Below are 26,702 nucleotides of genomic sequence, written 5' to 3'. Positions count from 1 at the left end.
CTATTGAAATAATCTTATGATGTCATCATTTAAGTCTGTCAGAGTGGTGTAAATTATATTGATTGGTTGTCCTAATTTCAAACTATCCCTGAATTTCTGAAGAAAACCTCTGATAGGTAAGTGTTAATTATTTTACCATGTTCAAGATGACCCTCTGCAGCTGGCTACCCAGAAAAGGTGCTGGCCAATGTAAATCCCCATGGAAACAACTCAGGCACCAATCCCGGTCAGCTGCAAGGCTTGAACACCTACCTTTCAGTCATACCAGCATGGCCTCACCGTGAATGTATATATGGCTCATCCTTTCTAAGTTTGAGTTAGAGTTGTTTAGCTGTGACTACAAGGCTTGGACCTCAACCCCCAACCATGCCAGGGGAAAAGCGAGGCCCACCCCAGCCATGAATGATCAGTTGTCATGCCATATTGCCATTGTGTCACTGACCCTTATTGCACAGGGGAGAAGCCAGTACTTCTCTAATCATGCAGCCTCACAACCCAAGGGTAGGGGGTCCCTCTTTAGAGTCTGATGTTTTGCCCTATTAGGTCTCTGAGCGTTGCTCTAGAGTGTGATTGTTTATGAGCGCACAGCCGTGACGGTGAGTGTCCCCAGTAAATGGTGCTTTAGCAGGCGGGAATATTTGCCATTTGCTCTTGTTTGCTTACCAACTGTACTTAGTCATGATGTTTAAAACTTTCTGTTAAATTAAAAAAATTATTTATTTATTTATTTATTTTTGGCTGTGTTGGGTCTTCGTTGCTGCGTGGGCTTTTTAAGTTGTGGTGAGTGGGTCTACCTTTCATTGTGGTGTGTGGCCTTCTCATTGTGGTGGCTTCTTGTTGCAGAGCACAGGCCCTAGGTGCACAGATTTCAGTAGTTGTGGCACACAGGTTTCAGTAGTTGTGGCTCGCAGGCTCTAGAGCACAGGCTCAGTAGCTGTGGCACATGGGCTTAGTTGCTCTGCGGCATGTGGTATCTTCCCAGACCAGGGCTTGAACCCACGTCCCCTGTATTGGCAGGTGGATTCTTAACCACTGTGCCACCAAGGAAACCCTAAAACATTTTTTATGTAGTTTAATTTGACTTGCATAAATTTTATGTAAGATTTTTACATCTATGTTCATAGATGAGATTAACTTTGCATTTTCTTTTCTTGAACTATTTTTATTTGGGTTGTCATGTTAAATTGTTAAAATAAGTCAGGTAGCTTTCTCTTTTTCAAAATTCTCTTTTTCTTCATAATTTTCTCCCTTCCTCCCTCTCTCCCTTCCTCCCTCCCACTCTCCTGTCCATTTTCTTTCTTTTTCTTTCTTTCTTTCTCTTTCTTTCTTTCTTTCTTTCTTTCTTTCTTTCTTTCTTTCTTTCTTTCTTTCTTTCTTTCTTTCTTTCTTTCTTTCATCTATGCTTTATATGTTTTTTTTAGATTGTACTTTTATTTATTTTTAAATTTATCTTAGTTATTTATTTTTGGCTGTGTTGGGTCTTCATTGCTGCATGCAGGCTTTCTCCAGTTGTGGTGAGAGGGTGCTACTCTTTGTTGTGATGTGCAGGCTTCTCATTGCGGTGGCTTCTCTCGTTGTGGAGCACGGGCTCTAGGTGTGTGGACTTCAGTAGTTGTGGCTCGCGGGCTCTAGAGTGCAGGCTCAGTAGTTGTAGCACATGGGCTTAGTTGCTCCACAGCATGTGGGATCTTCCCAGACCAGGGCTCAAATCCGTGTCCCTTGCATTGGTAGGTGGATTCTTAACCACTGCACCACCAGGGAAGCCCTGCTCTGAGTGTCTTAATTATATTTCTCAACAAATAAGTTCTCAACTGCTCTTAAATTCTGTTTCCTAAGGTGAGTGTTCCTATGCTTGTGGAATGGGGTGCTCCCTTTTCATGGCATTAATTCTTCCAGCTTGTCTGTAGATGCTGTTACTGTTTTCTGTAGCTTGTCTCCAGGGATTTTGAGGAATGAGCAAGAAGTGCTGGCAAGGTGTACCAGTAATTTCTCTTTTGGATGTGGGAGTTTAGAGTTTCCTTGTAGGTGTCTCCAGCCTCGTGGATGCCTTACTTCCCAGACAAAAGTATTCTCACTGCCCAGGTTGAGGTCAATGACCTCTGATACTTAATGCTTGACTAAGAAGGCAAGGGATGGTGACAGTGACTCAATCAATCTCTCCACTACTTTGTTCTACTACTTGCTTCCATTGTCCTTTACTTTGGAGTATTCTCAGAAACACCTCAAATTTTCAGAACAGCCCTCCACAGCATATATTTTGGGTTATACTTTTCTTCTATCTATGTGATTTACCTGTTTTTTGTCTTTCAGACATCTCCCACATTTCTTTCTGCCCATGGAACTCTTTCTTTTATTCTTTTAAAAATGTTCTCTATCATTTGTAGGAACTGAGATGGGAAGAAGATATTTGTACTTGATTTCTGTCCACCACTGATTACATTTAGCATCTAGGCTTTTTTCCCTGCAGTTCCTTCCTACATTCCCTCATTATTTCTTCATCTATTACCTCACAACACTACTGAGCTCCAACTCTGTGTCAGGTTCTACAATAGGCTGCCTTTCAAAAAGGTGATGCCATTGCCCATAAATAATAGAGTATGGACTTTCTCTCATTTTCCTAACAGAGATGCTGTGGCTGTACCAATCTATGTGCACATTTTTTCTTGACCTTGGGATCATCTTTCTTAGATGCCTAACCAAGGTTAAAATTGTAGTGTTTGACCACTGAGTAAGTGAAACCAATTGGTCCATGTACTAACAATCAAGCCACCTTGACCTCATTCACAGAGTGTTTGCCATAAGAGAATTAGCTAAATATCTTTGAACACTGCTCTCTATAGCTTCATATTTGATCAATTTTTCATTCCTGTCAATTTTCCTGCTGACCTGCTTCTCAAATCTCTCCCCTTCTCTGCAGTCTTAATGCTTCCCCCCTAGTTTTGACCCCTATTATCTTTAGCATAACTGTGATACTATGATTTGTAGTAAGAAGTATGTATTTGGTCTTTGTCCTTATTTCTGCCATAGAGCTCCTAAAACCCCTGGAGAGTGACAAAAGTCTTTTGTTATGTGAATGAAGTGACTTTTGGACTACACCTAAGGATGGAGGCTGGTTACCAGGAGAAACAGCCATATGATTAGCGGGTTGGAACTGTCAGTCCCACCCTCCACCTCCAGGAAGGAGAGAGGGACTGGAGATTGAGTTCAATCACTAATGGCCAATGATTTAATCAATCATATCTATGTAATGAAACCTCCATAAATACCCCAAAGGACAGTGTTCAGAGCTTCCAGGTTGGTGAACATGTGGAGATGTGGAGAGAGTGGTGTTCTCAGAGAGGGCATAGAAGCTCTGTACCATTTCCCCATATGCTGACCTATGCATTTCCTCCATCTGGATGTTCCTGAGTTATATCCTTTCATAACTAAGGGGTAATCTAGTAAGTAAAATGTTTCCCTGAGTTCTGTGAGCCACTCTAGCAAATTAATCGAACCCAAGGAGGAGGAGGTCGTTGGAACCTCCAATCTATAGCCAATAGGTCAGTAGCACAGGTGACAACCTGGGCTTGCAATTGACATCTGAAAGGGAGGTTGGGGAGGCAGTCTTGTAAGATTAAACCCTTAACCTGTGGAATCTAACACTGTCTCCAGGGAGATAGTGTCAGAATTGAATTGTAAGACACCCAGCTGATGCTGGAGCATTGTTTGGTGGTGTGAACTCTCTCTCTCTCTCTCTCTCTCTCTCTCTCTCTCACACACACACACACACACACACACACACACACCCTGCCCTGTCACATTGGAATTGGGTCCAGAACCATTTTAACAACTTTCTAGTTAACTGGCTTAGTGCCTGATACCTGGTAAATGCTCCTAGCATGTGTCTTGGTGAACTAATGAACTAAGACCCACTAAGTGGTCTCCCTATTTATAGTCTTTCTAACTCCAATACATCCTTCATCTTGCTGCCAAGGAAAATTTCAAAACACAGGTCTGACTATTATTTCCTTGTTCAAGAAGCCTCCAAAGCCTCTCACTTACTTTGATAGAGCTTAGGCCCAAATTTTCTATAGATTGTTTCATTAAGAAGTTTTTATAAATAGTGGCAACAGAGAGGGACAATAATACTTTACAAATACAACTGGAATTATTTTGCTGGTAAAGCAGAACAGCAATACTAATAGTGATTAGGAAGTAGGAAACACCAGGTACAGAAGCTACACTTATGAAGCACTTTAAAGAGTAAACAAAAGAGTGAATTGGTACAATCTGTGGAATAAGGATATCTCAGAATTTTGTCTTGCAAACCAATAAAATTTGGGGGCTGAAAAGACATTGACTCACTAAAATGGACTGTCATGAATAGAGAGGTTCAAGCAAGCTTTCTGGAGTTTGTGAATGAAACAGTAGAAAATGAAGTTTGTGGTGACCACTGCTTGCATTATTCTTAGTATAAAACTCTCACTTCCCTTTTTGTGGCTTAGCTTAAAAGCTGCCCCTTCTGTACAAAACATGCTTCCCTGGAGTGTGTGTGGGGGTGTGGGATTCTGGTGGCAGGTATGCCAGTGGATGTTTCATTTCAGGGCAAGTAACAACCAGTTTGGACACACAGTACCTTGGATTCAGGGTATTATCAGGGAGGTATTTCTATTTGTCAAAATTCATTCAAATGTAAGTATCAAAAAACAAACTAAAAAGAGTGTTCATTGGCTAATAGACTTTAGAAAACCTGAGGTGGTACTAGTGTCAGGTGAGACTTGATTCAATGACTCAAATAATGTCCTTGGAGGCTCTGCCATCTCTCAGCTTCACTTGAGAATCAAGGATGGACAGAGGTGGAAGGGAGAACCACTTCTTTTGGGTATAGGGCTTTAATACTATTTCACTTTTTAAAAAATGATGTGCAAGTATTCAAGAGGAAGTTACAAACTGTATTGAATGCTGTTGCCAAGAAGTTGAACCAAAAATCAATTATTAAATTTGACCAGAGAGAGGTTTTTATGTTCGTTTCACTGGAGTGGTGGAGGCCAAAGTCTTGTTTGCACAGACTGAGGAGAGAACAGGAGATGGGAAAATAGAGATTGTCAGTACACATAACCCTTTCCAGGAGTTTTGCAGTAAGTGAGAGCAGAAAAAAATGGACAGTAGCTGAAGAGAATGTGGAATCTTGGGATTCTTGGGATGTGTAAATCTCTTCCTTCCTTCCTTTTTTTTTTTCTGTAAAAGATTAAATATATTACAACGTGTTTGTTTGGTTTGGGGAATGATTGAGTAAAGATGAAGAAATTAATGATGTAGCAGATAGAGAGAATATCTATAGAAGCAAAATTCCTTGAGTGATTGAGAAGGTATGGGATCCTTTGCAGAAGTGCAAGAGTTGGCCTTGGATATATACAGGGACAGTTCATCCTTTGTCATAGGAGGGAGGCAGAATATGTAAGTAAAGATGCAGAAAGACTGTAGCAGAAAGACTGTGGGAGGATGTATAAGGGTATCAGTTAGGCTTTTATAACAAGAAGACTACATTAATAGTGATTTAACAAAAGATAGTATATCTCTTTTAAGTAAACGTTTGGGTAGGTGGTCCAGAGCTGATAAAGTGGTTTCATAGTCAATTATCCAGGCTCCATCTATCTGGCAACCTCAAACGTACATCTTACCCATGGTGGTCTAAAAGTGATACTCTAGTTCCTGCTATCACATCTGAATACTAGGCAAAGGGAAGGGGGGAAGTGGAAGGGAAGAGTGCATGTCTTATCTTTAAAGGGGGAAACCTGGAAATTGTCCCTATTACTTCTGTTCATATCTCACTGGCCAGAATGTAATCACATTCTCACCCCTAACTGCAGCGGAGGCTGGGTAGTTTAATATTTGGCTGGGTGACCATGTGCCCAATCAACAATGCTATTCTTACTGTATGAGAACTGGAGAATGAACATTGTGGAGCTGCCAAAAGCCCCTGCTACAAGAGATATGGTAGTTTTTTTTAGGGACTTCCCTGGCAGTCCAGTGGTTAAGAATCCACCTTCCAATGCAGGGTGCGCAGGTTTGATCCCTCGTTGGGGAACTAAGATCCCACATGCCACGGGGCAACTAAGCCCGTGTGCTGCAACTACAGATCCCATGTGCTCTGGAGCCTGCAGGCCACAGCTAGAGAGAAGCCCACATGCCACAATTAGAGGCCTGTGTGCCGCAACGAGGAGCCCACACACCGCAGCAGAGGATCCCGCATGCCACAATGAAGATCCCGTGTACCACAACCAAGACCAAATGCAGCCAAAAAAAAAGAGAGAGATGGTAGTTTTATATGCTTGCTTCTGCTTCCTCAATAAAGGGCTGTGAATACTGAGTATTAGAATGGATAGGATTTTGTAGATTTGAGGAGAGAGGAGGAGCCATCTTGAAGAATGAGCTAAGTGGAGAACTATAGTAAGATTGCCAGGCATCATGGAGATGGAGAGACTACCTGAATTTGGGGAATAAAGGAAATAGTAGGGTCAGATCATCCTGACTCTTCCCTAAACCTTGACATTTTCAGAAAATATGAAGAAACTCTGGCATACGGTATGTTTGTGATCAGGCACATGTTTCACTGGGCCAGAGATTTCTTCATAATTAAACTCAATTGGCTAAGAAATATTTGTCTTTGGCTCAGTGAATGGTATGTTTGTTTTCCTCATTTCCCAATTTGTAAACTAGAGGCATCTGACAAGAGTTGGCAATGGTGTTCATCTCTAGAAGCTATCAGCTTTCCTGCATGAAACCCCATGACTTGGGCTGAGGTAGGTGCTGGAGATGCAGCTATCATGTGTACTCAGATGGCTACTTCTCTATTAAGTTAAGATTTTCCCATTATTTTCTCAAGATAGATAGCCAAAGTGGAACTCTTGGGGAGCTTCTTCATTTTTCCTGTCACAAAGAGTTGGTAATTCAGTAGTCACAGGAGCTTGTAATATTGGTAAATAACCCACATTAATTTCTTGGTTCTTATTTACTTCCCTTCTTCCCAGAACCCTGGCATTTGCTGCAAGAGGCAGTGTTAGAAAATCATTCACAGAGTGGCACAGACTCCTCCACTGCCTTGGATATAAATCCAGGCAGGATGGGGCAGGTCTTGAGCAAAGAATCTAGGACTTCTTGTCCCTGAGCTTTCAACCAAAGACATCTCCAAGAGGGTGAATCCAGATTCTAGTAACACTGACAGCAGAGAGAATGACCATGGAGAAACTGTTGTGGTGTTTCCTGATCTTGATGAAGTAGGGGGTACTCCAGGCTATGCCAAGGATTTGATCTAAACAATGCAGGTGGGGCCTAAGATTATACAAACTGAAGTCAGAGGAACATCCAGCATGGATGAGTGTGCGTGTGTATGTGAGTGTGTGTAACTGAGGAACAATCAGTTTCTTCATCCCAAACTCTATATGTGAGGGAATAACATCTTTGTGATCTGAGAAACTTCTCATCTCTATAAGAAGGCCTTTGTGTTTCCCAAAGAGTCAGATAATTCCTACGTATCCCTGAAAGCACAGTTAAGGAAACCACTCAAAGCCTTCACCGTGTGTCTCTATATCTACTCAGAGCTGGCCGTGTCCCGTGGTTATAGTGTTTTCTCTTATGCCACCAAGAAAGAACCTAATGAGATCCTCATATTTTGCTCTAAGTGTAGAGGCTATACTCTTGCAGTGCATGAGACTGAAGTATTATTCAAGAGTCCTGTAAACACCCAAGCTCCAACACACAACTGTGCCAGCTGGGAGTCCGTCTCTGGGATTGCAGAGTTCTGGGTGGATGGGAAGCCCATGGTGAGGAAGAGTCTGGAGAAGGGAGCCTCTCTGGGGACAGAGGCAAGCATCATCCTGGGTCAGGAGCAGGATGCATTGCTGGGGACTATTATAAAAACCAGTGTTCAGTGTGAGACATTGGAGATGTGAACATGTGAGACTTTGTGCTGTCTCCAGATGAGATTAGCACTGTTTATGTTGGTGAGACCTTCACTCCTAACGTCCTGGACTGGCAGCCGCTGAAGTATGAAGCACATGGTGAGGTGTTCATCAAGCCTCAGCTGTGGCCCTGAGGCCATGCCGTGGCCCTGGAGGTGCTTTCTGGCAATTACACCTTGTGGTTCTGGACCTTCCCCACCCCCATACACATACTGCAGGCTTGCCCTGTGAACACAGGCTTTTGCTTCCCTGCTCTACCTTCCTCAACACCAGAGATGGAATTGAAGTGTCTGGCTAGGCAGATTGTGAGTTACATTGGGAAACTTTGTCTAGCAGGATCAGGATTGCAGGTGCTTTGTGTTTTGCTATTTTTTTTTAAGTTGAAAAGATCTTAGAGATAATCCCTTACCCTCACTCAGATGAGAACATCAGGACCCAGAAAGGAGAAGTGATTTTTTTTAAAAAGTCACAAGGCGAGTCTTCCTCTGAGCTGAGAAGGGAGTGCTGGTCTCCTATCTAATTTCCTACTCAGGACCCCCCAGAAAGTAGGAAGGACTTGCCCATAATCACAGGGCTCTTCAGTCTCAGAGTTATGACATTGGCCCAGGTTTTCTGAAATGGGAAACCTAGTGGTGCAGTTCCTCCACTTTCTCAAAGTACCCTGGAAGGAAAATCAGAATGGCCCTAGTAAAGAAGACCTATCTTTTTTCATAGACAAAATGGGGCATCTAGATAGAGTTACTTTAATTATTATTGCCAAGGGCTTATATAACCAGTTTTTTGCAATGATTTCTTAATTTTGTAGTTCTTTTGGGAAAATCTCAAACTCCACATGAACCACATGGGACTGTGAATCCCCACCTGTTTCCACAACATACCCAGGCCACAGAGTGGGTGTGACCAAGGCTATCCTATCAGAGTAGCTCAACCCTGTTTGGAGATTGTGGGGAATGGTTACATGTTCCTAGCAAGACCAATTATAATCTTCCCAAAGACTGATTTATGAACTTTGGGAGTGAAACATCTCCTTTCTGCTGGAATTCCAAGCTGAGAGTATATTAACCTGAGACTGCCAGCAGCCATCTTGTTTACCACATGGAGAAATACTATGAGGAAAGAAGCGAAACTGGGACCAGCAGAGCTGAGGGATTGGCAGAGCAATGGACCCTTGACTGCACTGTTTGAATTTCTGAATCAGCCTTGACTGGAACCAGATCTATACCTGGACTTCCCAAGTTCACGAACCAATAAAGCCTCTATTTATATTAGCGAGTCTGAGCTGTTGTCTGATGTTTGCATTTGAAGTGGAGACTAACTTTTCTAAAGATCCTCTGAAACCAAGTTCCTGTGAGTTCAGAATGACCATTACCTCTTCTGCAATAACATACCTATGATCCTCTAACCTCCTATAGAGATTCTCTCTGACGAGTACAGCCCCTCTTTTGTGATAGCTGGTAATTCATGTGTGGTCAGTTACGGGGTTTTAAAAGTCTCACTCGGGGGCTTCCCTGGTGGCGCAGTGGTTGAGAGTCCGCCTGCCGATGCAGGGGACGCGGGTTCGTGCCCCGGTCTGGGAAGATCCCACATGCCGCGGAGCGGCTGGGCCCGTGAGCCATGGCCACTGAGCCTGCGCGTCCGGAGCCTGTGCTCCGCAACGGGAGAGGCCACAACAGTGAGAGGCCCGCGTACCGCAAAAAACAAAAAAAACAAAAAAAAAACCTCTCACTCAATAGAGTAAGAGATACAAACTATTATATACAAAATAAGCTACAAAGATATACTGTACAACACGGGGAATATAGCCAATATTTTATAATAACTATAAATGGAGTATAACCTTTAAACATTGTGAGTCACTATATCATACACCTGTAACATATAATATTGTACTGCAACTACACTTCAATTAAAAATATTCTCACTCTATCATTACTCCAATTTGAGGAACAGAAACTAAAAATCATTGAGATCCAAGAATCTGCTTTTAGGTTCAATGTCTGGAATGCACTTTTCCTGGCTGCTTGGGTCCCTGGTAGAAAAGGACCTCTCAAGGATGATGGCTGCTGGTTCCTTCCAGAGGTGTCCTTCATCTTTGCCTTTCAGTACTAAGTGAGCTGTTGAAGTTATTCCACAGAGGTCACATCCAACTATGAAGAATGGGGCTCCCTGTGATTATATATCAAGCAGTTACTTTAGGGAAGGCATATAGTAGACTAGTTAAGCATAGAGGTTCTGGAATCAGCCTGCCTAGGTTTAAGTCCTGGCTTTACAACCTACTGGCTATGGGACTTTAGGTAACATAACCCTCTATATGTCTCAGTTATCTCATCTATAAAGTGGGGAGAAATAATAGTAATTAGTTCAAAGAGTTGTTGAACGGATCAAGTAAGAGCATGCATATAGAGCACTTAAGGTAGTGCCGGCACATAGTAAGCTCTCAAAACGGTTATTTGCTATTATTATTATTAGGCTGTTTTGTATGATATCCCCAAATATAGGTTCATTATATACCACCGAAATACAATTTGGTGGAAGTGGTCTGGGTTGACAGCAAGTGAAGAGTCTGATTTGCCAAAAATTAAGTTCAGAATATTAGGAGGATAAGTTTATGAATATTGTATTATGAATATTGATTCCCCAATTGACTTTTCATAACCATTTAGAAGCATAGAAGTTAAGGATACATTCTTGGGCAAATATGTGAATGCAGATGTTCTCTGTTGTCTAATTAGGGCAGATCCACACACCCTGACATTCAGCTAAGCAGAAGGAAGGGTTGACACATTTTTTCTAGTTAAAGAATCCAGTCAGGAGATATGTCTTAATTATAGAAGGCCATCCCAACTCCCCAGGGGTGTGGGCTGAGCTAATATTTTTCTCAGAATTCAATTACTGGTACCTTACCAGTAATTGTGGACAACCTCCAGCCCTGATAGTTTTAGCCAGAAAAATTTTTAAAGCTGGTATTTGCATTTGGTGAACATTAAAAATATCTCAATAAAGCATTCCTAGAATGTTTAAGAAATTTAGCTTACTGGTAAATACTTCATTGTAATATTGTTAGAGAATAAATCTCAAGGTAACTGGTGTATTGTTGTACTATACAGAGTCGTTTGACATAATCCAATTAAATATTAGATGACATCTACTGAAGAGGATGATTTTGGTTTAGTTGAGTTAGTTCTAAGCAATTCTTTGTCACAGTAAATGGAGAGTAAGATCAATTATCCAGGAAGGCCACTTCTAGCTGATGTTAATGAAGCCATGTCATTAGCACTGGTTTTCCTTTATAGCAGGGATCATGCATCCAGTTTGTCCAGAAGTAAAATCAGGTATTAAGTCTCAAGTTAAAAAGACAGAGGAACTTCCCTGGTGGTGCAGTGGTTAAGAATCCACCTACCAGTGCAGGGGACATGGATTCGAGCCCTGGTCCGGGAAGATCCCCCATGCCGCAGAGCCTGTGCACCACAACTACTGAGCCTGTGCTCTAGAGCCCGTCAGCCACAACTACTGAAGCCCATGCACCACAACAACTGAAGCCTGTGCACCTAGAGCCTGCGCACTGCAACGAAGAGTAGCCCCCACTCTCTGCAACTAGAGAAAGCCTGTGCACAGCAACAAAGACCCAACGTGGCCAAAAAATGAATTAAAAAAAAAAAGCTATAAAGCCTAAATTCAACTTGACATTAAAAAAAAGAGGACCAAATGATATATAAAACCTACAATAAAAACTACTGTATAGGCCTTCCTTGAGAAAAATAAACTATATGGAGGCCACATGCACAGTAGACAATAAACATTTCTTTCCTTTAAAGGGGGTAGGAGAATGGATTTATACACTTCTATCAATGAAATGAAGCTTAGGTGTGACAAGGGCAGTAGCATGAAGAGATATTTTAGTACATTTACAGCCAAACATTGTGGGTAGACCAATTGCATATGTCAGAGATTATAAATGTAAAACCATAGGCAGATGCTGGAGGCTGCTACCTGATAGGACACTTTCCTCTGAAGACTGAAAATAGCCATGCTGGTATAAGAATATGAGCCAGGCCTTCAGGTCCAGGCCTGAAGTGACCCAAGTGTGAGCACCTTAGCAAAGGATGCAACATGGTGATGTGCAGATCAGGCACCTAAAATCTCCCTGTGTTGGGGAGAAATATTGGATCATTGGGCATAATGATAAGCCTTGCATGGTCTCCAGCCAGATGAGGGTTGAGGACCCTTCCTTGTGGTCCATCCAGAGCCTGGAGGAACGACTACAAGCCTCCTTAGAAATGGGACTGAACCTGATGGAAATGGATTTGGAGTACCAGTTGACAAATTAGGTAGGATGGTAAGTCTGTGATTTTTTTTTCCCTATGTTTTTCACTATCACTAAGTTTGATCTCCACGGAAGCAAGGATTGACCAAGAAAAAAAAAAAAAAAAAAAAAAAGCAAAGTACTCCAGATCATTAAAACGACAACACCAACAATAAAAATACCCAGGGAGGACTTCCCTGTGGCGCAGTGGTTGTGAGTCCGCCTGTCGATGCAGGGGACACGGGTTCGTGCCCCGGTCCGGGAAGATCCCACATGCCGCGGAGCGACTGGGCCCGTGAGCCATGGCCGCTGAGCCTGCGCGTCCCGAGCCTGTGCTCCACAACGGGAGAGGCCACAACAGTGAGAGGCCCGCATACCCACAAAAAAAAAAAAAAAAAAAAAACCCAGGGAATTTCCTGGTGGTTGACCTGTGTTCAATTCCTGGTTGGGGAACTAAGATCCTGCGAGCCATGTGGCCAAAAAGAAAAAAAAAGAAAACGCAAATGAGGTTTCAAAAGCATAGATTTCTGATCCTTAGACTCCCAGGGAAAGAAGAGAAGTGCTGTGTTGATTTCTAAATAACTTTATCCTAAGATAACCAACCTCTAGTCTCAGGTGGATTGGCAAAACTTGCCTGTATGCCTTCCTTGCTGTTCTCTGCCTCCATCTTATCTATGCATCTTTTCATTTCTCCTGTAACACAAAGTGGATTAAGTGACCTTGCTAGCCTTCTTCTTCAGAAAATGCAGATTCCTAGCTCAAATTTCCTAGATTGCATGGTCCAGTGATTCTTAAATTGTGGGCTGCTTAATACAAGCATCATCATCACCTAAGGTGTTTATTGTAGATTCATTGACCTCAGACCTACCAGATTAGAGTCTCTGGATATAGAGCCCAGGAATCTGCAATTCACAAGCTCTTTTGCCCAATATGTTTTTAGAACCATCACTTTAGTGTCTTCCTGGCAGCTCAGATGTCTTATCTGGAAGACATGCCTGGCTCCCAAAAAGCTTGAAGGCAGGTGGTGATCTATAAAGAAGGATCTAGCACATCTTGAGTCAGGTTATCTATCCCCTTGCATTATCTGAAGACTCATTCAGATTCATCCCTCTACCCGTGTCCTTTAATACACACAGATAAGTAATCTTGTAAGTTTCCACCACCACTCCCAGGATGGTAATTGCTTAAGCACACAGGGCAGATCACAGACAGTCTTAAAAACACCTTACACATACTGAGCTCTTACAGCATTCCATGCACTGCTCTAAAGTCCTTTAGGTATATTTATTTGTTTAATGACAACCTATGAAGCAAGTACTATTTTATAGTCCTCATTTTACAGATGAGGAAACTGAGGTCCAGAGAGGTTAATTAACTTGCCCAGAGTTGGGATTGAACCTAGGCAGTCTGACTACAGAGCCCCATGCTTCTAACCACTGTTTTCTACTGCTGCAGGCAGTAAAAGCTCATACGCTCTACTTACACCCCTAGTGGAGTAGGGAGGGGATGGGGATGCATGCATGTTTTCTCATGGAGAAACCATTTCAGGATGTCATATATCCAGCATGTAAACTACGTTTTTTGGGGCACTGGAAATTTCCCAACTTTTCATTTTGTTATTTTATGTTTGGGAGAATGGATTGCACATAAAAATCCTGTTCAGCTTTGGCATCAACATAACATTAGGCAAACTATGCCCTTGACACACTATCGAAGTTCTTTGACTTGGAAACCCCTACCTTTTCCACTGTTAGGTGTGCCCTTAGACATCATTTCATATTCTAGGAAGCATTCATCAAGGGTACAGAATCATATGAGAAATTCTTTAGGACAATGATTCTCAAATTTAGATGCTAGTATTACAATCACTTGGGGAGCTTTTAAAAATCCAGTTTTCCAGGTCACACCCCAGATTATTACAGCAGATTCTCTGCTGGTGAGATCCAGGCATCAGTATTTATTTTATTTTATTTTATTTTTTTAAAATTGCAGTGTAGTTGATTTACAATGTTGTGCAAATCTCTCCTGTACAGCGAAGTGACTCAGTTACACACATAGAGACATTCTTTTTTTAAATTATTATTTTCCATTATGGTTTATCATAGAATATTGAATATAGTTCCCTGTGCTATACAGAAGGACCTTGTTCTTTATTCATCCTATATATAATAGTTTACATCTGCTAATCCCAAACCTCCAGTCCTTCCCTCTCCTTTGGCAACCACAAGTGTGTTCTCTGTGTCTGAGTCTGTTTCTGTTTTGTAGATAGGTTCATTTGTGGCATATTTTAGATTCCACATATAAGTGATATCATATGGTATTTTTCTTTCTCTTTCTGACTTACTTCACTTAGAATGATAATCTCTAGTTGCATCCATGTTGCTGCAAATGGCATTATTTCATTCTTTTTTATGGCTGGGTAATATTCCATTGTATATACGTACCACATCTTCTTCATCCATTCATCTGTTGATGGACATTTTGGTTGTTTCCATGTTTTGGCTTCTGTGAATAGTGCTGCTATGAATATAGGGGTGCACATATCTTTTTGAATTATTGCTTTGTCTGGGTATATGGGCATCAGTATTTTTAAAGCTCCTTAGTTGATTACAATGTGCAGCCGAGTCTCCAACAGTGGGGGCTGGAGAACCACTGTCCTAGGCTGAGTAATAGCTTTGAAAAGACTACTGTTGTCTCTGACTGGTTGTGTTGTTTCTGACAGACATGTCCGTTGCTTCCTCTTTTCCCCATGTTATAATGGTTCCAGATTGAACTGTGAGAGCATACCGAACTTGCTCTTTAGGCACTGGAGTCTAGAGTTGTAGGTACTCGAGGATTAAATAAAATGATAGCTCTATATGTACCATGCTCTTATTTATTCATTAAAGCTGCACTGTGATAACAAGATAACAAACATTGTCTTGCAATGTTTTTCTTTATTCCCAGTAGAGATTTGGGGTCTCTACAATTGAAATGTTTTTCTGACCTACTGGGGCTTTAAATCAGGGAGAAACCAAAGTGCCAAGATGTCTAGTAAAAGCTGAAATATTTAAGTATTTTTACAGGGACATCATGAACTGTAAAAGGAAGAGAGGAGAAGCCTCCCAAACAAACATATGTGAGCAGGGAAGACATCACATGGCAAACTGATCTATTACACCTCTCTTCTGGTAAAGTTCACCCAAGGCTCTGTCATATGGCATGAGTGGTTACAGTGCTGTCTTGGCAGATTACTGGAACCAGGGGTGGCTTGTGAAACGGTTCATCTGGAAGGTTTTTCAAATTCTCTCTTCCTTTTTCTCTCTCTTCTCTTTCATTGCTTTAGCTCTCACTCTCCCTATTTCTATGTCTCTCTGCCTCTCTCTCTTTTTCAATTTTAAGCCATGTTCAGAATATCCATTATGGACATAGATCTGATAATGTGATGGGCTCCTTGAAATCAATAACATTTCCAAAGAGTCCACCCATCATACTTGTAGGTGCCTTCTTTTGACTTACCTGGGGAGCCCAATGCTAATGAGAAGGCAGTTTGGGTACTGGGAAAACACCTTCCTTCTTTGTCCCAATTTTTACCTATTATATATGTTTTGTTCTCTTCAAATTATGCATATATCTTTAAGTGGGCAAATGGTTACAGTAAGAAGAGAAAAATTTTTGCAGCAATTACTTTAAGTCAGTCTTATCTTTGAAAAAATAAGACGCAAAGAGTTTGGGAAAGGGTAATTTAAAAGAAAATTTAACTATACACCATTAGAAAACAAACCTTTCCAGAAATTTATCAAGACTATCATTTGCAATAGTTCTTTTCTCTTGTGTGTTTAGAATGTGCTATCCACATGTCAGTTAGTTCTCCCAGTCAAATAACAAATAATGTCTATTATCAATTTCTCATTGAATGTCAATGGGAAAACTCATGATGAATAAGCTCAACATTCTTTTTACATGAAATTATAATGTTTTGGGATTAAAGCCAAGTAGCCACAGACTGGGTGTCCTATTCATAAAACGAAACAGTAGCTTTTGGAGCTTCAAGGACTACTTATCTTTATTCTATTCTCTCTTTCCTTGCATCTTAATCACACACACACACACACACACACACACACACACACTTTATTTTATAAGCAATATAACTACATTATGGAAATGTTGTTAATAAGAGAAAAATATCCTTCATACAATAATTTCATTACTGTGATAAGGACACTTACTTTTTTGGGGTTATCCCTAATAGATTTTTTTCTAAACGAGTTACTTCATTTAAAAAATAGTGTATAAACAAATTTATGCTATTTTTTCCCATATTATACTATTATAAGCATTTTTACATGTTGTAGCATAAAATTCACAACCAACCAATACTTAAAAGGACTATCCATTCTATTTAGTGATGTAGATGTATCCAGTTTCCTTAAACATGCCCCAGTTTTCTAATTTTTCACTATCCTAAGTGGTGTTATGGTTGCCTTTGTGAGTAAAATGTCTCCTCCACCCCCAAACTTTTAACAGCATTTCTCCGGAATGGATTCACAAGGTGTGACTGTTTTAATTCACAAAGCACTGCCACACAGAGCTGTTGGAGCACCAGTAGGCACCATGGAGTCTCTAATAAATAATCCATATTGATCTCTTGTTTTGTGATTTGTCTTGGTTTGTTTGCTCTTAGAGCTTTGATTTATGGCTCCAAGGAGCGATTTTGGAAAAGCATTTAACCATCAGCTGAGACAATCTGACTATTGCACTTATAAGGTCAAAGTAGAGCAGACCTGAGTCAGAGGGATTTCAGGCGTCCAAGCTCCGGATAGCCCAGCCGTTGCTACTCTTTCCAGGAGAATATCCTAGGTTCTGGGCACAGTGACTGCAAGGAGGGAACATGGAGAAGCTGTCACTGTGTTTCCTGGTCATCATTAGCCTCCCTAGTGCTTTTTCCCAGACAGGTAGGCACTGCTTCAGGTGGGCGCTGGGCTCTTGTATCAGGGTTACCTATGCAAAGCCAAGTTAGGGAAAATAGTCAGAGTGGGGGAGGGGTTGTGATCTGGGAAAGAGGGCAGTCTGTGGCTTCTAAATCCAATCTCTCTATACATAGTGAGAGAATACATGTTTGTGGCCTAACAAGGTTAGAAAAAGAGACAACAGGCCCCAAACGGAGTCACTTGGGTTAAGCCCCACGTCAGCAAACCAAGACCTAATAACTAACCAAATTGCAGCTTCAGCCTCTCCCCAAAATGTGACCTTTCACCAGTCAATCTGAAATTACTTGGTTAGGACTAGAGGTAACCCACCCGATAACACCCTTTCCTTCCCCCATAGAAAGGTGACCTTGCCTGAAATAATCTACTCTTCATTAGAAACTTCCTCTGCCTACCCCTTTCATTTGGTGCAGCTCTTCGAAATTCCTTTCTGTCTGCTAGATGGCTGGCTGCCTGCTTCATGAATCATTGAATTAAAGCCAGTTAGATCTTTAAATGTACTCAGTTGAATCTGACTTAATTTAGCAGATTTGGTGTCAGCGATGGAATCCACAGAGCCCTTCCAAGATCTTCTGAAACAAGAAACACGGGCATTGTACCCTCAGACCTTTTGGAGTTGTCCTTTTCAGAAGGGCCCTGGGTAAGTTGCTCTATGTTCTGAGCTCTGCTCTCTTTGCATCAAGCTCCTGATCTAATTGGCTTGCCAGTCAGTTCCCTATTTGATTGGAAACCTCAGCCCTTGGTTCTGTCCCCAGATTCCATGTTGGGAATGACCAATGGCTCAGTCTGGAATTCTCTGTTGTGTGGAACCCCAGTCTGTAGTCCCTATTCTTGGGGGTCTGCTGATTCAGTCCTTTCCCCAACCCCCAAATTCCACATTGGGAGCTGCTGGTTTTTACCAGCTGAAAAACTGGACCGGGTTTCAGATCATACTGGGTCCGACTTAAGCTAAACTGGGTCTAGTAAATAAAGGCTATTGCTAATGGGATTCATAGAAGTAAAAAAGAAAAAAAAAAAAAAAAAACAACCCACAAAATTGGTGAGCATGGCTAAGGCACTTAAAAGATGTTAGAGTGCTCACCACATAACTAAACTTCCGTGTTAGGATAAGCTGGTCATGGGACAGTTTATATTGACACTAGATTACCTGCCAACCTCAAGAAAATTTCTATGCTAGAAGATACACTGTAAAGCACCACACAATCCCCAACCCAGTGGCACATCCCTCTTAGATATTAATTTGCCTCTGAGAGACCTAAAGTCTTAACTAAAAAAAAAAAAAAAAAAGAATCCTTGAATTCAAAAGAGTTGAGCATGCTGCCTTCCAGCACACCTGCTTACTTTATGTCTATGAACTATACTGCTAGAAGATATAAATACCTACAAAAATGGCAAAACCTTACTAAAAATAATCCAGAATTACAGTGGCCATTATGGGGAATGTTCCAATTAGATATGATTGTTTAAGAAGTGCACTTGAAAGTAAGGTTCCCAAATCAAACAAATAGAATAAGATACCAATTTTAATCAGCATGCAGAAGTCTCCAAAGGGCTTCAAAATTCCAAACTAGCTTCACTGAAAAATGCATTGCAAAAGGCTAATGAAAGAGATACAAGAAGTACCTAATATAAAAGTCTAAGATTGATGTGATTCCTACTATTCCTCTTTAGCTCCTTTAATTGAGTACTCAGAGTCTACTGATCCTCTGTCTGAATTGTCTTTACATTACTGTAAACCAAAGTGGCCTTACAGACCCCATGTCTACCTTCAGTGGAGGGCCCCATGTGGGTCCCTCCCAGAGTTGATGAGACTCTGAGGGACTTTTCTGGTAAACTCCTATGTTATTCCCTTAAACATCCAAAGGGAAACTAAATTAAAATTAATTAAAAACTTTGCCAAATTCTGATAGATACTGGAGCTTGCAGAGGGGATCTTGGGAAAACCGGCAGAAGGCAGCAAAAGGTAAAAATTCTTATCGGAGCCAGCTCTCCTGGATCTCTGTGGAGAGGGGAATAAAATATCTTTTGCAGCCTCTTTGGGGGACACCTCTTGGACACATCCAAGAGGTGTTCAATACTGCCAGGAATAAAACTATGTACCTGTGATGGGAGGGGAGCAACTGAAGATAATATGGCTAGATGGGAGGATTAGCCACTTGGTATTTTTTAGGCTGCAACCCAATTCTTCGAGGAATTAAGAGCAACTGCCCTTATCTTCTCTAGAAACAGTTCAAAGCCCACCTGTTCTTTTTACCAATCCTGAAACTTCCCATATTTATCTCAAATAAATATTGTAAAAATTCTGGCTTTAAGAAGCAAAGTTCTTCTCACAGGAACTTGCATTCCTTCCCTGTACCTTTGAGGTGTAAATGTCCTACCTGGTCTTCTCCAGGAATTATTTCTAAGTCAATCTCTTTAAACTACAAACTTCAGGGAGGTAATTCTTATTAGGGGGAAAACAAAAGAGGAAGAGGTCATTTAAAACTTAGGTGAATGAAAAATCTTTTCAGTGTCTTCTCCACAAATATTATTAAAAAGTTTTAGCCATCTAAGCAGGTAACCTTAACTTATTCTATCTACCATAACAACTTAAATCCAGCTTTTTTATAATTAGTGAACTGTGTATTATTGTACCTGAATAGTGGCAGTAATATTAAAATGAAAGCTATAAAGTCTCTGTTTGCCTCTGTCACTTACGTGTGTCTCTCTATATATTTGTGTTGTAGATGTATGGTATTTTTCTACCTATGGATAATATTGCCAAAAATTATTCTGTAAAAGAGCACTATTTAATTGGCTTAAAGAAAATTAGGCACTTAAATAAAGTGTTTCTAAAATTTTCAGTATTATAATAGAAACTGACCCAAAGGCTTTTCAAGTTCACACAATCTGGGAAAATATTGAATATTAATGATAATTCGAGCTTGTTGGTTTAATTAAAATGTCTACAGAGTTATATCTTCAGAGTTCCAACATTAAAAATAATGCAGGGCTTCCCTGGTGGCACAGTGGTTGAGAGTCCGCCTGCTAATGCAGGGGACACAAGTTCGTGCCCCGGCCCGGGAAGATCCCACATGCCGCGGAGCGGCTGGGCCCGTGAGCCATGGCCGCTGAGCCTGCGCATCCGGAGCCTGTGCTCCGCAACTGAAGGGGCCATAGCAGTGAGAGGCCCCCGTACCAAAATTTGTCAGCAGGAGAAATAACTTGGTATGCTGAAATTTTCATTAGTAAACAAATTGTTGAGAACAAGTGAATTAAATAGATGTAAGTGGGAAAAATGGTTTTAGGGGAACTTTTAAAATAGTTTCCGCCAAAAAATTTTTTTAAAAATAAAAAACAAAAACATTTAAAAATACCAAAAAAAAATTTTTTTTAAGAAAAATATAAAATCATTTCCCCAAATCTTTTTGGTAAACTAACACCTTAAAGTTTTGCTTGGTTAAACTAAATTATGGACAGTCATTAAATATTTAGATCATTTCCAAATAAGATAAAATACTGAAACATTAATTACTGAACATAGTTTTATCCACTTTTGGCTTCCTTTTACAGAGGAGCTGAAGATGTTTGGTTCTATTAATAAACATGTTTTGTGCCACACTGAGGAATTCACTATGAAAAAGAAGATATTTAAAAAAAACAATAAAAAGTATTTATACATTTGCCAAGCCACACAATGCTAAAGTAAAAGACAGTTCACAACTATTTACTTCTTTATTTCACCAAATCTTAAATTTTCTAAGGGTTAAAAACAGAAATAATGAGATGAATATCTCCATATGTAAAGAAAATAAGATGTGTGTTTTCAGTAGAAGAAGGTATGAGGAATGAAAAAGCATTTTGTTGAATGAAAATAATGTAATTTTGTCCTAAAGAGAGACTGCTTATTTCAGAATGGGAGATAGAAAAAAACACAGGACAAAATATGAATGTAAAGAAGAAAGTTGTAGAAGGTTTGTGAAAAAGGAATTTTTGGTAAAGGATTTTATTCATGGTCAAGACTGGCTAAGATGGAAATGAATTTAATTGTGTGAATAAATTTTAATATTAAAAGGAAGCAGGTACAAAATTAGAATCTGCTTTTCTCTCTGTGAAAACAATAAAGTTTTATTAAACTATTGTTGTGCTCTTGATAAGAGATTGTAAAAGTTTTTTTTTCTTACCTCTTAAGTAATTTGACTAGAAAACAAAGATTTTTGTGTCCTGTCAAAATAATTTCCTGTGCTATCTTTATCTTGTCTTTTGATTAGTTAAGAAAGCTGAGTCTTCTCTATTAAAAGAGCTACATTTTTCCTTTACAACTATTTAACTCTCTGTATTTGCCTTTGAAGTCTTTAATTGTCATTATGGTTAAATGGATAACTAAGTATTGTTTTGCAGTGACCTATGATCCTATTTGACCAAGGGCTTTACAATCTTTTAATATTTTTGACAAACTTCCCGCAAATCAAATTCTAAATGAAGTCATTTTGACCTCAAAGTAACTTTGAGATATTCCAGAGGACCCCTGGAAAATCTCAAAACACTTGTTCTCTCTCCTTGTGAAAGGGAGATGTTAAACAAATTAGGCTTATTTGATATATTAAATTATATTGGAAGCATTGTCAAAGAAGAAGTAATACTAAGCCTTCTTTATGTTGTATTTGCATATGCTATAAATTTTATAACATTTTGTGAATTCCTATAAATCTGACATATCCTGGTGTAATGATTATCAGTCATAATTCCAGTCTTATCTTAAAACATTGTATGTCACAGAAATAACCAAATTTCCTTGTCAATTCCATTATAATGAGCTCTCAACAGATCTTTAAGATGGGCATTTTAAAGTTTTTTGTCATTTACAGACAGTTTTTTTTTACTCAGGTGCTTTTGCAAAAGTGTTTCTGCAAATGTGCTTCATCTTCAAAAAGATTATTGGAAAGGACTTTGACAAGTGCAGGTTTCTTATAGCTTTAACATCATAAAACTAAATTGAGTAAAAATTTACAGAACTAATGGAAAAACTGGATTCAAGCAAACAAATATTAATTACACGGGACTGAAGGAATTAAGGAAGATGATTGTAATTGTGTTGTTTGAAATATTGCTATTTTCTTAATATTTTTTTCTCCAGATTTCAGGAAACCTTTTTTTCTTAAGCTATCTATGACTTAAAGCAATTTGGCAAAGTATACCTTTGTAAACAAAGATGAAACATTTACTTTTTCTCTCTACCTGATTTCTCCCAAATTTGAAAATTCTTAAATATTCTTTTCATGGCATTATAGTTAGTCATTTACATAAATTCAGTAAGAATCTGTTCTCCTTGTAACAGTATACAATTGGAAACACTGGTTATATTACTGAGGCTTTGACAGAAATGGTATATTTGAGGGAGATGTGCATAGACTCGGATATGACCAGACACTTTTAAGGAACTAAGGTTGACTTTCTGGAGTCAGTAAAGCCCCTTGGAAAAATTGGCTTGGTACTTTACTTACGAGGTTCCAACGGAGCAGTCTTCCAAAGGGCTTATATGGTCAATCACTATTCTTGCTGCATTTATGTAAATAATCAGGCCAAGTTTAATGCAAATAAATTAGTTTCACTGTGGTTATCTTTGATTTTTAAAAATGGGGGGCTTCCCTGGTGGCGCAGTGGTTGGGGGTCCGCCTGCCGATGCAGGGGACGCGGGTTTCTGTCCCGGTCTGGGAGGATCCCGCATGCCTCGGAGTGGCTGGGCCCGTGAGCCATGGCCGCTGGGCCTGCACGTCTGGAGCCTGTGCTCCACAGCGCGAGAGGCCGCAGCGGTGGGAGGCCCGTGTACCGCAAAAAAAAAAAAAAAAAAAAAAAAAAAAGGGGTGATTTTAGAGAGAAAAGTTATGTGTGCACCTTTGTAGATATTAAATTTTAATAATGTTGATCGTCTTTGAGGTTTTGTTATGTATCTGCAAATTGGACTGGGTGCTGAATTCTTCTATTTTCCTTAAGAATTTGCCTATGAATCTCCAAATGAATGTTCCAATTTTCTCCCATTCTGATTTGGAATCACTAAGAACAAAGACTGCCCTTGAATCTCTTTGGAAGGGACTCATAGTCCTCCTCACTACCCAAATGGCAGCCAAAATCCAGGGACTTGAACCTTAGGTACACATCTCACAGTCAAAGAAGACTCCATTTGACTTCTGGTCCTGCACACCAGCTGGAGATATCTCAGGTTGATCAAAAGGGGGGAATCGTTTAAAAACAGAGACAACTGACCTAAAATGGAGTCACTTGTGTTAAGTCCCATGTTAGCAAACCAAGATACCTAACCTAATTGCAGTTTCACCTCTCCCAGGAATGTGACTTTTAACCTGTCAGTATGGAATTACCTGGCCTCTCTAATGAGGTAATCCACCCCATTAGACCCCTTTCTTTCTCTATAGGAAGGTGACCTTGCCTGATATAATCCACTCTTTGCTAGGAACTTCCTCTTCCCACCCTCTTCTGTCTATAAAAGGCTTTCATTTTGTACAGTTCTTCAAAGTTCCTTTCTATCTGCTAGACAGGATGCTGCCCATTTCATGAATCATTGAATAACGACAATTAGATCTTTAAATTTACTCAGTTGAGTTTTGTTTTTTGAAAAAACTCTGCTGCTGACATTTCCCCTCTGTTTTTTTACCTTACAGATATGCACACAAAGTTCTTTGTGTTCCCCAAAGAGTCGGATAATTCCTTTGAGATGCTGACTGCACAGCTAACAAACCCACTTGAGGCCTTGACCATGTGCCTGCATGTCTATACCGATCTGACCTGAGACTATAGCCTCTTCTCTTATGCCACAAAGCAACAATATAATGAGATCCTCCTCTTCAAGGGAAAGACTGGCGTATACAGTGTATCCGTGAGTGGAGCTGATTTCTTTTTCAAGCCTCCTCAGAGTTCTCCTGCACCAATGCACTTCTGTGTGACCTGGGAGTCTACCTCAGGGATTACAGAGCTCTGGGTGGATGGGAAGCCCATGGTGAGGAGGAATATGAAGAGGGGATACTCTTTGGGGACAGAGGCAAGCATCGTCCTGGGGCAGGAGCAGGATGCATTTGCTGGGGGCTTTGATAAAAACCAGTCTTTGGTGGGAGACATTGGAGATGTGAACATGTGGGACTATGTGTTATCACCAGAAGAGATTAGCACTGTCTATGCTGGTGGGACCTTCAGTCCTAATGTCCAGGACTGGCAGGCACTGACGTATAAAACACATGGTGAGGGACTTCCCTGGTGGCGCAGTGGTTAAGTATCCACCTGCCAGTGCAGGGGACATGGGTTTGAGCCCTGGTCTGGGAAGATCCCACATGCCATGGAGCAACTCAGCCCATGCGCCACAGCCACTAAGCCTGTGCTCTAGAGCCCGTGAGCCACAACTACTGAGCCCGTGTGCCACAACTACTGAAGCCCACGTGCCTAAAGCCCATGCTCCTCAACAAGACAAGCCACTGCAATGAGAAGCCCACGCACCACAATGAAGAGTAGTCCTCGCTTGCCACTAGAGAAAGCCCGCGTACAGCAACAAAGACCCAATACAGCCAAAAGCAAACCAACAAATAAATAAATAATTTTATTTAAAAAAATAATAATAAAAAAAATAAAACACATGGTGAGGTGTTCGTCAAACAACAACTATGGCCCTGAGGCCCTTTTGTGAAACCTGAAGTTGCCTTTTGGGGATTATAGCTTACATTTCCCTTGTCTCTGGCTCTGATGTTTTACTGCCCTACACACTGGGCTCTTGTGCCCTGGGAGGAGTGTATTTCCCTCTCCTTTCACCACTCTTTTTCCATTAGCACATGGGACAGTGCCAAGCAGAGGGTCTTATACATTTCTCCACATTAGAATTACCAGGCCACACCCCAAGCCAATTAAATCTGATTTGGGGGGCATGGGACCCAAGCATAAATGTTTTTTAAAGCTCTCCAAGTAATTCCAGTGTTCAGCTGAGGTTGAGAGCCATGGCATTTTAATGAGTGTTTAAGAAAAAGTGAGCCGACTTCTTCACCTAAAAGACTGCATGTGTCTAACTGTAGTGCTGCCAATATTTTCATTCCCTTTATAGGAACACCCACCCCATTTATTGTGTTTTATTGAATTATCTAAAGAATACAGGAATAGGGCTTCCCTGGTGGTGCAGTGGTTAAGAACCCGCCTGCCAATGCAGAGGACATGGGTTCAAACCCTGGTCCGGGAAGATCTCACATGCCGTGGAGAAACTAAGCCCATGTGCCACAACTACTGAGCCTGCGCTCTAGAGACTGCGAGCCACAGCTACTGAGCCCACGTGCCACAACTACTGAAGCCTGTGTGCCTAGAGCCCGTGCTCCACAACAAGAGAAGCCACCACAGTGAGAAGCCCGCTCACTGCAAAGAAGAGTAGCCCCCGCTCATCACAACTAGAGAAAGCCCACACACAGAAACCTACCCAATGCAACCAAAAATAAATAATAAATTAATTAATTAATAAAAAGAAAAAGAATATGGGAATAGAATTTTTCCAGCATTCTGCCCCCACATCAGGATGAGGTCATTACATATTAGAATTATCTTTAATTCTTTAATCCTTTCAATTTGAATATTCAAAAATTGAAAAAAGAAATGTTTTGTTGTTGTTTCTGTTTAATTTGTTCTATTTTTTCTTCAGAATCACCAATTTTCATTGTGTGAAATTTCCATTATTTTTTCTTCTCATTTATCATCATCCAGATCACTTTAATCTGTGACTTTTATCCTTATATTTTGCGCTTTTATTTTTTCAAATCTATCCTTCATATTAGTGTTAGGGAGGAAGAATTTTTCCTCTACCCTTCTAAGTTCTTCTGGCTGATCTGAGAATTAAATTGACATGGGACAGATTAACAGGAGAAAATCAAACAAAATTTAATAACATGTATACATGAGAGGAACTCAGAAAAATTGAGTAACTTGCCAAAATGGCGAAAATCCTCACTTTATCATCTTCAGCTAAAGACAAAAGAGGATGATGGGGGTAGTGGTTTGGGACTTCAGAAGGGAGGAAGGCAATTCACACGGAGATGGAAAAGCAAACGTTTGGTAAATAAATGTTTGCTGGACCACCAGAGACAATGGGATACAGAGTGGACTCTGACCTCTAGGACCTGCAGAGTTTCCCCCACCTCCCCTAGCCCATATTCTTTGCAAGTATCTCTGGTGATAGCTATATTCTGGAAACAGTCCTTGTATCTAAATTATTTTAGGCATTTAGGAGGAAGGTCAAAGTTTCTTCCTGAGTCTTTTGGGCCTGGATTATTTTCAGCGTGAAATAATCCACATGTCAAAGAAACATTTTGGGGTGGCAGATTTTGCTCCCCTACAAGTGATTTGTTTTTCTCTTTAGCGTATTGAGATCCTTACTATTTCTAATGTCATTTAAAATTCTACAATGCTTTGAGTTGTCTTAAATTCTTTCTTGGATTTAGTGTGTGTTTTTTCTTCAACTTTCATCAAGTCTCT

General features: G+C 40.5%; 1 protein-coding gene and 1 pseudogene across 1 annotated transcript in view; both read left to right on the top strand.

Moving 5' to 3' along the window:
* Positions 1-25,216, top strand: part of LOC131764265 (C-reactive protein-like) — a 60,832-nt gene extending 35,616 nt beyond the window's left edge. Inside the window, 1 exon segment of the mRNA XM_067034975.1 lies at positions 23,870-25,216. Coding sequence (XP_066891076.1) covers positions 23,872-24,474 — 603 coding nt within the window. The 5' untranslated portion in view covers positions 23,870-23,871 and the 3' untranslated portion in view covers positions 24,475-25,216.
* Positions 7,219-8,074, top strand: LOC131759353 (C-reactive protein-like; annotated as a pseudogene).
* Positions 25,217-26,702: the final 1,486 nt, after the last annotated feature.

Source organism: Kogia breviceps, chromosome 1, assembly GCF_026419965.1.
Source record: "Kogia breviceps isolate mKogBre1 chromosome 1, mKogBre1 haplotype 1, whole genome shotgun sequence".
Lineage (NCBI taxonomy): Eukaryota > Metazoa > Chordata > Mammalia > Artiodactyla > Physeteridae > Kogia > Kogia breviceps.
The sequence above is the reverse complement of the archived record's forward strand: the minus strand, read 5'-3'. Positions and strand labels throughout refer to the sequence as shown.